Source organism: Eulemur rufifrons, chromosome 27 (genome assembly GCF_041146395.1).
Source record: "Eulemur rufifrons isolate Redbay chromosome 27, OSU_ERuf_1, whole genome shotgun sequence".
NCBI lineage: Eukaryota > Metazoa > Chordata > Mammalia > Primates > Lemuridae > Eulemur > Eulemur rufifrons.
In genome coordinates, this window is record NC_091009.1 from 29,860,113 (window position 1) to 29,871,096 (window position 10,984).

General features: G+C 50.6%; 1 protein-coding gene across 1 annotated transcript; it reads right to left on the reverse strand.

Moving 5' to 3' along the window:
* Nucleotides 1-5,332: 5,332 nt before the first annotated feature.
* BTG2 (BTG anti-proliferation factor 2) lies at nucleotides 5,333-9,375 on the reverse strand. The gene is made up of 2 exons (XM_069459398.1): nucleotides 9,129-9,375; nucleotides 5,333-7,840 (listed from the first exon to the last, which is right to left on the reverse strand). The coding sequence occupies exons 1-2, from the start codon at nucleotides 9,268-9,270 to the stop codon at nucleotides 7,506-7,508; spliced, it is 477 nt and encodes a 158-aa protein (XP_069315499.1). The 5' UTR covers nucleotides 9,271-9,375; the 3' UTR covers nucleotides 5,333-7,505.
* Nucleotides 9,376-10,984: the final 1,609 nt, after the last annotated feature.

Sequence of the window (10,984 nt, forward strand, 5' to 3'; positions counted from 1 at the left end):
TAGTGGGTGTTCAGCATATAATAGCTGCTCAGATCCTAAAAGAAAATGGTTTTGTCGGAGTAGAGAAACTTTTGGGCAGAACTGCAAGGACAGGCAAGCAGGAGAGAATTTGACAAGGTGAGGGGTTCTGGCATGGTTTGGCTGTTACACAGGGAGTTTGGGGTTGGAAAGATTGGGAGAGTCTTGGATTCCCATCTTAGGGATTCAGAATGTCGAAGAAAGGCAACAGAAAGGGAATGGCATGACGAAAATGGAGTTTGTGGCTGTCCCAGGATGCTGGCCTGGTCTTGGTGGCGGGACAGGGCCGGCAAGGAGGAGGCTGTTGTGGTATTTTGAGTGCTTTGGGGCAAGACCTGGACTATGTGCTGGCAGGAAATGGAACAGTAGAATGAAAGAATTCTTTCCGTTCCATTTGAAAACGGAAATGGAATGGTAAGAGGTAAGTTAGCACAAGTGACTCATTTTACAGATGAGAAAACTGAGGCTCAGAGCAGGGAAGGGAGTAGTCCAAGATGTCAAAGATATCTATTACTAGTCATCGTCAGCCCTGAAGCTCGGGCCCTTATTTCCCAACTCCTAGGCCCAGAGCTATTTCCATTACCGCACAGCTGGCCTCCAAAGTAGACCGCGGAAAGGAGGATTTCTCTGGACAGGATCAGCGTTCAGTAGCTGTGGAATCTATTCTCCCTTTCCTGCTGCCTAGGGCAGAGCCCTTTCCTAGCCCTAAGTAGCCCAGCTTTCTTCTCTCTGGGTGATTACCTTCAAGGTAAACCCATTTAGGGAGTTAATTGATAACTAAGGCTCTCTTACATCCTGATTCAAAGTGTGTCCACCCCCCTCTAAGTGACATTTACATTTCAATGGCAGGTGCTTAAAGACCTAAGAGCCTGCAAGATTCAAAGGACTGAGTTTTCCCAAGGTGTGATCACAGGTTTCCAGTGACTCCCAGCTGTTTTGAGCTGGGACTCATTGGCCAACCCTGAGTGGGCTTGATTTTTTTCCTTCTACCCTGATCTAAATCTTTTTCATGTATTCGCCTCCAGACGTGGCAACTTTGACATTCATTCTTTCAACCAATGTCCACTAACACCTACCAAGTACCAGGCACTACTCAGGCAAGGTCCCTGGTCTACATTCTAGCTGTAAATTCAGAGTTATAAGAACTCAAGGGAAGCCCACATGTCCCAGGCTGTGAAGGGGAGATGTCCCTGAAAAATTGCCCAGAAAAGGTGGTCTGAATCTTGAAGACAAGAATTAACCGGGCAAAAGTAGGTGGGACACTCCTTGAGCAAAGGCCCAGAGGCTGCTGTCCCAAGCAGAGGTTAATGGGCACTAGTTGAGGGTGGGAAGAGCTACTTTTTGGTTAATTCTTGAGGGGAAGCAGAGGCCCCTTGTGTGCCTTCAATTCTATAAGGAACTTACCAGAATGCCCCTTCCTAGAGATTGTGGCCCTGGGGACAGCCTGCCACTGATATCCCCACTGCAGAGCCTCACTCCTAGTATGGCAGTGGGGTCGGAAATTCCCAAATCCCATTCCCAGGTGGCCCCAGGTGCATCATAGGTCACAAATTGGGGGCACATGCAGATATCTACTTAAAAAAACAGTGTTTACCACTTTTAAAAAACTAGTTTCCATCATTAGAGTTTTGAGATGTCAAACAACAGTCTACATTTCAGACAGTTCTTGAAAAATCCCAATATCTGGTACCACTGGTCTCCCATGATGACAGTAGACTAGAGCAAAGTAGGGGACCCTTTTCAGACAGGGATTTGATCTCATTCCCCAAGTCTGCCGCAGCCTCTGTCCAGTTCACCTCACTCAGCTACTGCCTGGTCCCACCCTTGCTCCCCTGGTGCCCATTGGACTTTAAATAGCCCTTCCCTGATGGTGCTGGTAAATAAAACAGTCCTTGCTCCAACCCACCAGCTATTACCTCCTCTTATCTGATGTGCTCCAGGCAGCCTGTCCGGTTTACTGGACAAGGGTTGAATCAAGGCCCATTCTTGTTTACGAGAATGGGGTGGGGAGTGGCAGAGCCACTGGGAACACAGTGAGCTGGAGTTAGCAGCCAAGAGAATCAGGCTCCCATCAGGGGAAATATCAGCTGAACATCCAGGACACACTCGTTTGTATAAGATCGTTATCCGTGGCCCTGGGAGCCTCTTCGATTGAGCTCAAACTTTTTTTCTCGCCAGCTTTGCAAAAAAGTGGAGAGAAAGCCACACAGCTCGGGCTTGTCCTTCTCAGCGTCCCCATTTATTTCTCTTCTGGGAAGGGAAAACACGTGGGTGTGAGTCCACAATGGTCAGAAAGGAGGTAAGCAAAGCTGCTGTTGGAAACTCCTTTCCCTGCTCACTGTGTGTGTAAATGAGCACGTAGCCCAGGATAGTGTTAATCCGCAAGCAGACCAGCGGAGCCAATGGGTCAAAGCTGCCCTGTGGCCTGCTAACGAGGTCAGATGCCTAGCATGATACTGCACACTTCCGCAGGAATGACAGAGGTCAGACGTGAGTTCATTCATTCAGCAGGCACTTACAGAGTGCCTACTATGGGCTGCATATGACTCTAGGAAGGGCTTTCAGCTGTGCAGATTTTTAAACAGAGGATTGAGAATCATCTTTGTGGGGGAGAGGCCACAGGCTGCTTGGCTGGTGTTAACTGCAGCCGTTCTTGAGGGTACTAGTAGGTGCTGTTACTTTAATAATGGTTTCCTGCCACCAGTATGCCAGCTTGTCCCTCATCTCAGGACCAATTCAGAGTCCTTGGAGAGGTTAACTTCTGCTTGGAACAACAATTCTCATTTTATTGAGTACTTAAATGTGCCAGGACTATTCTAAGTAGTTTATGGATCTCATCTAATCTTCATAACAACATTTTGAAATAGGTTCTATTCTTAATCCCATTTTACAAATGAAGAAATTGAGGTCTGGTTGAAGTAACTAGCCCCAGGTTGCGCAGCTGGTAAGTAGGTGGTAGAGCTGAGATTAGAACTCCCCAGGTGGCCTGACGCCACACAGCCTGGGCGCCTAACCTCTTTGCCTACTGCCTCACTGTGCTTGGAAACTGAAATCTTATCAGGCAAGAGTCTGACCCAAGTAAGAGAAGATTATTACTTACTCTACTTCCCAGTCCAAATTACCTTTCAGTTCAACTAATTGAAAATAATGAAATAATGGTGCTAATTTGCCCTCCAGTGATTGTCAGGATAATGGGGATGGTTTAGAATTAAAAGCTGAAGAAAGGAACAGCAGTCATTTAATCCAGCCCCCTAATTTTGAAGCTGGGAAAAGCTGCGGGGTTTGTCCAAACTCACACAGCTAGTTAGCAAGGAGAACCGGGACCACAGCCCATGCATTCTCCCTCCCAGTGCAGAATTCTTTGTTGGAACCGGGATGCCGGTACTGGCCTGGAAGCCAGGACACTTGAGTCTTCACTATCTTTCCTTACCACAGACTGCTATAGGAGCAGATGTCAGACCCACAGAAGTGGGTTTCTTCCTCCTGGGGCTTGTTTGTGGCAGCATCAAGGACTGCCCCACCCAGAATCCTTATCAGGAGCCAGGATGGGCTCTTAATCTGCAGCTCACAGGCCATGGTCAACACACTCTGGGGAGGTAGGTTATCATCCCAAAACAGCTGACCAAGCACAGGTCTCCCAGGCTGGCAATGTTTACCAAGAGCGGGAGCTGGAAGCAGAACGGACCAACCAATGCCTTGTCCCTGACCACGGGAAAGCCACCAACTGCTAGTCTTCAAGCAATTCAAGGCCAGACCTCTTATGTTCGCAGCTGGCCAAAGAGTACTCTCCACTTCTACTCAAATTGGTCAGAGCTAAAATAAATAACACGTTGCTTGATCACAGAACACTGTCATGTAAATAGAGGGATTATTAATCAACCTCAAGATGAATCTGTCATTCTGTGGTTTCCCTGGCTTGTCCCCTCCGCTTCCAGACAACCTCCCCTGAATTTCAGTCTTGCCACTTAACAATGAAATATCCTTCATAGTAGGGCCTTTTAGGAAAGAAGATAGATGCTGACTTTGTGCCAAATACCCAAAAGAGAACAGCACATCAGGATGGGCAAAATTCCTCAACCCCAGCCCTGTCCTTATGTCTAAAAAAGTAGGTCCTTTTAAACAAGTACCTGGGACATTTGTATTAGAAACTACAAATGAAAATGGGACTATTCCTTTAAATAACAACTCCTTGAGACAAGTGGATCTCAATAACCAAATTCCATTTATGATACACATGACCTGACCCCATCCCTGGCTCTCCTATCCTCCTCAAGCAATACGAGCATACCACACACCACCTCCCTGGGCTACCTCTGACTTAGCACACCTAGAACAAACTGCACTTTTGTTGATAAAGGTCATGGAGGTATGAAATGAAGTGTGTGTGTGTGAGCATGTGTGTGCGCACCACTGTGTATGAGTCAACATGCTTAAAATCGAGTGTGAAGACAGCCCACCTATGGTCAAGAAAAAAATTAGTCCAGGTCAAAAATGTACTTGTGACCTCAGTGAGCACAGCTGAGCCTGTGTCAGGACTTCATGGAAAGAACCCAAAAGTCAAGGATAACGTAGACAGTTCTTATTTCACATATAGCCAAAAGGAGTTATGAATCTGTAGCAAACCTCCAGCTCTCACACCAGTTTTTGCTGCCAGAAGTAGCTGCTCTTTAGCTATCTCGTGGCAATGGTATTCAGCTCTAGTGCATAGATCCTGCCTGAGGCCCAGCTAATCTTGTCTAAGAAGACAAGTATGGCAAGTAGCAAATGGCAGCCCCAGAGATGACAAGAGAGCCTTTAGTAGGAATTGCAAACAATCCTGCCCCAGTCTGGGAGGGTTCATTATCCCTTGCTTACCCTGCTTGGTCTGTGAGAGACAGGCTGTCTTAATTACTTTTCCTATTTTCAGTGCGTGGCACTTACTGACCAATACATGCTTGCTACATAAATGAATGCCTGAGTCAGTGAGTGCATGAGTGAAAACGAAGGACCACCAAGAACAGGATGTGTAAGGTGGAGACCTGGCTAGACTAAGGAATGTTGACTAAAAGAACCCTGCTATTTCTAGCACTTTCACAGGGAACTGTTAGAATATGCATTAAAGGAGGAAAGTAAAGGGCTACTTCCTAGGGAACAGCGCATGCCCAGAAATGGCCCAGCCACACAACTAGATCTTTCTTTTGTCCCACCCACATGCTATAGGTTGTTTGAGCACAACTGAAGAGAAATACTATGAAATGCAAAGACAGGATTTGCATCTGAGAGGGAAATGCAAATTTAGCAATGTGGAAATTTTATCTTCTCTACACCACACCAGTTCATCTGCTACATTTTTATTGAAGTAACAAAAAAAAAGGTGTACATTTGTCCATAAGCTGTACATTCTTCCATATAAAAACACTATTATACAATTAGTAACCTTTGCCTTTTCTGTCAGAATAGCTTACAAACGTACTACTGTTATTTATTTTTACTTAATAGGAGAGACAGGCCTGCTCAACAGTCTGGCTCTGGGGGTCTGGTTGTTTTTAAAGTGAACATCAAAAAGAAGAGAAGAGAGAAAAGATTAAGCATGAGACCATGAGGCTGCTTCCAAAAAGGCAGGGACCTGTTTGCAGACAAGATGCAAGAACACAACCTGCAGTAATTCACAGCTTTGTTTCAACCCACAGGCCAGAGCATTAGCTCTTAGGTCTGTGGGCCCAAAGTTAGCTTTAAAACAGTGAGGACCAGGAGCAGGGTCTGGGGAAGGCAGCATGAAATCTGGGAAGTTGGAAAGGAGGCAGGACTGGGGGGAATAGGGAGTGTTTGGTAAATAGCACCTTTGAATCAATATTGAGTAGTTAAGAAATCCCAGAAAGGGGACTGGCTGTGGGGAGGAGAACTTGGGTGCAGAGGAAGGGGTCGGGGGAAGACTCCTCACTAAGGGGCAACAGCAGGAGGGAAGCCAGGTGGACCAGATGCTCTAGCTCTGTCCTTCTTAAGGTGATTCAGTTTGGGAAACTCTGAGGCCTTCTGAGGACCCCTACCAATGTCACCGAGGAACTGAAGGAAGGGGTTTTCTTCCCAGTGTAGTTTTCCATTTTTCTCCAACCCACAACAGTAAATATTGCACAAGTCTACAGACAAATTTGGATTGTACTGAGAGAGACAGCAACCTCTCCCACTGGTGCTCAGAGCACCAAGGAGAAAAAACAGTGCCTAAGGTTTGGCTTTTAGTGTCAGCCCTGCAAGAATACCAAGTAGTCTTGCAGAACTTGGGGCACTCTCCCATTCAGCCAAGGAATACCTGCAAGGCCGACCAGCCAGCCATAATCCCAAGGAGAGCAGGAGAGATGGTTCCCTAAGCCCACCAGGGCACCAGGAGGTTCTGAGAGCCAGGTCTCCAGACCCTCTTGGAATCCAGGGGGCATATTGCACAGTGACTGAGAACTGCCTAGAAAATAGCTCCATGACCCAATCAGATGGGGAGAGGAGAGGCGAGGGTTAGAGAGGAGTGTTGTGCTTTTGAAAAGAAGGCAGTAATAAAGGACCTTGAGTTCCCTGTAGCTTTTGAGCCACCTCTCAAAGGGATAATGGCAGCAGCATCAAGACTTTCATGTGGTTCCAAAAAGAAGAGTTTTGGCCAAAAAACATCCCCATTGGATACTCTTTGGGTCCCAAAATTTCATTGCAAATCACCCCCAAATTATACACACAAAGCAGCACATAGCAAAGCAAAGGTTTTGTGCAGAGTTCCCTTCGGTTCTAACCCAAATAACCTCCAACCCCTGCCTTACATTCCCCCCTATCAAAAAACAAAAAAAACCAAAAAGCTTTAGATTCCTGGCTGGGAAGCAATGTCTACAGGCCCCTGAGGGTAGAATTAGAAACAAGTCATGATTTCAAGAAAAGCTGCCTAGGGCAGAAGGAATCCGAGAGGCCTTTTCACTCTCTGCCCAGGATCTCATTAGAAAAATAAAAGACAAGATTAGGCAACATAGTATTATTTAAGTTCAGGCTTGAATGCCCCTGAGTTAGAGAGGAACCAGGGATGCCAGTGTCCTGGTGGGGAGAGAGAGGGGTTTGGACTCAGCCTCTCTTCTCCCCCCAGGGCAGATCTGACCTCTCTCATTCACAGTTGCTAACCTAGCTTGCTCCCTCTCACGTCTTCTTGGGGTGCTAGCCAAGCTTCTCCCACCTCACCTTGGCTAGGCGCCCCCCCTCGCTGCTCCCTCGCCCATAGGCAGGCACTGGCTCACAGACTCAAGCGCACAACAGTTCTCTCCAAAGGCACCTGGGGAGGCCACTTCCAAGCAGCTCCCTTTAAGGATTTTTTTCTTAAAAAAAATCTTTTGGTTTTTTTTTTTCTCCTCTTTTCTTAAAAAAACATAATATATATAATATAAATAGCTCTTCATTTAAAAATAGTTCCCCAGGTTGAGGTATGTGGTGGGCTGTTGTCACGGCAGAATGAGTACAGTAGAGTGCCAGGGTGGGGCGGCAGGGATCTAACTGGAGACCGCCATCACGTAGTTCTTTGGGGGGCTGCTCCTGCCCAGCAGCATCTGGTTCTTGCAGGTGAGGAGCCCGTAGGAGGCGGCCACCGGGGCCTCTTCGTACAAGACACAGATGGAGCCATCCTCCCCGATGCGGTAGGACACCTCATAGGGGTCCACCCACAGGGTCAGCTCGCTAGGCAGCAGCTGGTGCAGCTGGGGCTGGCTGAGTCCGATCTGGCTGGCCACCTTGCTGATGATGGGGTCCATCTTGTGGTTGATGCGGATGCAACGGTAACCAGAGCCCTTGGATGGCTTCTCGGGAAACCAGTGGTGTTTGTAGTGCTCTGTGGATACAGGATAAGGGGGAGACGCCCTGGTTAGAGCAGCGGGGCCATGGATACTACCACAAGGCACAGGAGAGGGTGAATGGTTAGGAGGAGGGGAGGGGCCCAGTGATTTTAAACAAGGGAGGTGGAGTCTCCTGAGTTTCAGGACCCTCTTGCCACTAGCAGAGAAAATTTTATGGGAGCTTGGAGAGACCTGCCCCCCACTTCCAGGAGAGGGGTATGTGTGTATGTTGGGAGGAGATCCCAGAGCTCTGGGGTACACTCTAGTGGCCAGCGTACTGCTTTTGGCACATCCCCAGTTTAAGGAGGGAAGGGTGTGACTGGGGCTGGCATGTCCAGGCAAGGCCTCTGGAGACCTGTGAGCCGACGGCTCAACGCCACGGACGCTGCCAACACTGTTGGGCCCACAGCAAGTCACTGGGCCTTCCACCCTGTGCCCAGTGGCCCCTGCTGCCTCTTTCGAAGGAGTCGGAGACCCTTAGCAGTAGCAAAGGGAGTAGAAACGGGGTTGTTTTGATGAAACATCTGTCTTCCTCAGAAGCGGGATCTGTGTGGGCACGCTCAGAGATGGCTATCGCTTTCCAGGGCTGCCGGCAACCAGCTAGAAACAGCTGGGAGCTCGGGCTCTCCCCAGCCAGAGGTGCTATCTCCGGGTCTCACAGCCCACTCCCCCACCGCGCCTCCAGCACACGCCCGCAGAGTACGTTCCTAGCTACCGGGCCATCTTCCGCACCACAATAGGTGGCGGATGGCTAAGGGGGGCCAAAAAGAACACAAAGGGGGCCCAGATTCCAACTTCAAGCAAGTTAACAATGGCAGACTGCCTTGGGCACAGCGCAGCCCGGAAGGAAGAACCACGCTGGGGACTCCAAGTTGTGGAGAAGGCTCAGATGCGCCGCCTTCTCCCATAAGGACCTCTCGGCCAGCAGGGCTTTGTCGCCCACAACGTCCGTCAAGGGTCTCAAGATCTCAAGGGTCCAGCGAGGGAGATGAGACGAGACACAGCCGACTCGGAATGGCATTCCAGGACCAGGGTCTGCGCCCCTGGGAACGTGGAGGGGCGCGCTCAACAAGAACATCCACAAACCGAGACGAGAGCGCAGGGCCGGGGAGGGGAGACATGACCCAGGGAAGAGGGGACCGCGAGCCGCCCCGGGATCGGAGGAGGCAAATGAGTCCCGGAGCTGCGCGCTTTGGCGACTCTGCCCCAGGAGTCGGGGAAAGACGGCCCTGGCAGGGAGGGGGCCGAGCCCCGGTGGCGCCAGGCCCCTCGGCGAGCGCTCACCTGTTAGTGCCTCCTGGAGCGCCCCGCTGAAAACCTTAAGTCTCTGCTCACTCACGCAGCCCCGAGTTCTCAGGAGGCTGGAGAGGAAGCCCACGGCGGCGGCGATCTCTGGGAGCATGTCGGTCCCCTTCCCGTGGCTCATGTCGTGCGCGGCTCAGCAAGCGGTGGCGGCTGGGAGCGGGGAGAGGTCTCCGGTGGGACGTGGGTGTCCGCGAGCCTCTGCCGGCCTGGCCGCTGCTTGGGCTCTGCCGGGACTTCCCTCGGGCCGGCCTTTCATACTGTCCCCCGCGGCGGCGCCCATTGGCCGCAGCCAGCGGATGGGGGCTGTCCTGACCCGCCCCGGCCCGCCCCGCGTGCTGGCGTTCGCCTCCCCCTCCCGTCCCGCTGTCCCCCCGCCGCGGCCGCCACCGCCTCCTCGGCACTGAGGTCATTGCACGCTGACGTCAGTGCTGGGAACCTGCGCGGGGCTCCGGAGCCGAGGGAGGCGGGCGGAGAGCTCTGGGCGGAGGGAAGGGGAGTCCTACGTGCTCCTCGCCCGGCAGGTCCCCCTCGCTTCTCCGCCCATCCTTCAAGGTTCGGGTTAGAGGCCGCCTCCTCCGAGAAGCCTTCGCTGATACCACCTCTCCGAAGCGTTCCCCTTTTCTGACTCCCACTGCGTTTTTCAGCCATACACTGTCAGAACCACTCGCCAGGACGCTTTGTCACCATTTTACCCCTTTGCCATGTTTCTTAACTAATCAGAATGAATTTCTCTTGGCTCTTTGGAAATGGGGACTAAGGCTTCTATTTATTTCCGTAATATTAATAGTCATTCCGCCTCCCCCAACAAGTTCTGCTCTTCGTCTACAGCAATGCCTTTTTTCTTGCTTAGAAACACACGAGTCTCACCTATTTGTCCGCGGTTGGGGGGAGTGTTGTAAGACTTTTCTGTCCCCCCAAGTTATTTTTCTAGTCCTCACTTTCCTTTAAGTGCCAGATTTTTTGAAGCAGTGGTCCGCTCTCAACTGTACATATTTTCCCACTCACCCCCTCCCCCCCTCCCCCGCCCTCTTCCTTCCTCATTGTGGACTGAAGCTTTTGTAAATACCCGCTCCTCAGTGGGGAAAACCCAGCCTCAGTCTCCCTCTTCTACACTCAGGGCCTGGCACCATCACAGGCACTTGCTAGATGTCTGTTGAATGGGAATAACTTCTCACCAACATCCCACAGCCTAGCACGGGGTCTGGCATCCATAGATGCCCTGTATTTGTTAAACGATTCAAACCCAGTGGCCTCCATAAATTCCTATTTTCCTTGAACTCTGGGCCCTCTGACCACCTTCTGGAAGCAGTCTCCCTGTCCTTGTCCTTGACGCTGTGCCCCAGGCTTCTCTGCCCCCTCTCCTGATTGTGCTGGCCCTGGATCCCTTCCTGTGCCCCCCACCCACACCCCTCATTCTCCATGCTACGTCCCCTCAGTCCTCTTCCTTTTTCTTTCCTCTTCCTTTCCTCAGAAAGATCCTGTTCATGTAGTCCATTTTGACATTTACTTTTTTTACGGGTTTTCTCGTCTGCACAATCTGTCCTCACGTCCTTCCACCCTGCTCCTCTTCCCACCTACTCTGTCCCTTCCCTTGGATGTCCAGCCACCACCTCAATGTCCACCTAAGCCCACTGTCTTCTCCAAAGCCGGCTCCCTTACTGGTCACCATTTCTGTCAGAGACACCATCATTTTCCCAGTCACTCCACCCAGAAGACTCTTTAGCCTCTCCTAGCACTTTGCTCCTCAGACCCAGTCCCCAAACCCATGGCTTCTTCCTATCTGGATAATTGCAGTGGACTCTGTCCAATCCCATGCCCAAACCACCCACCCTCCC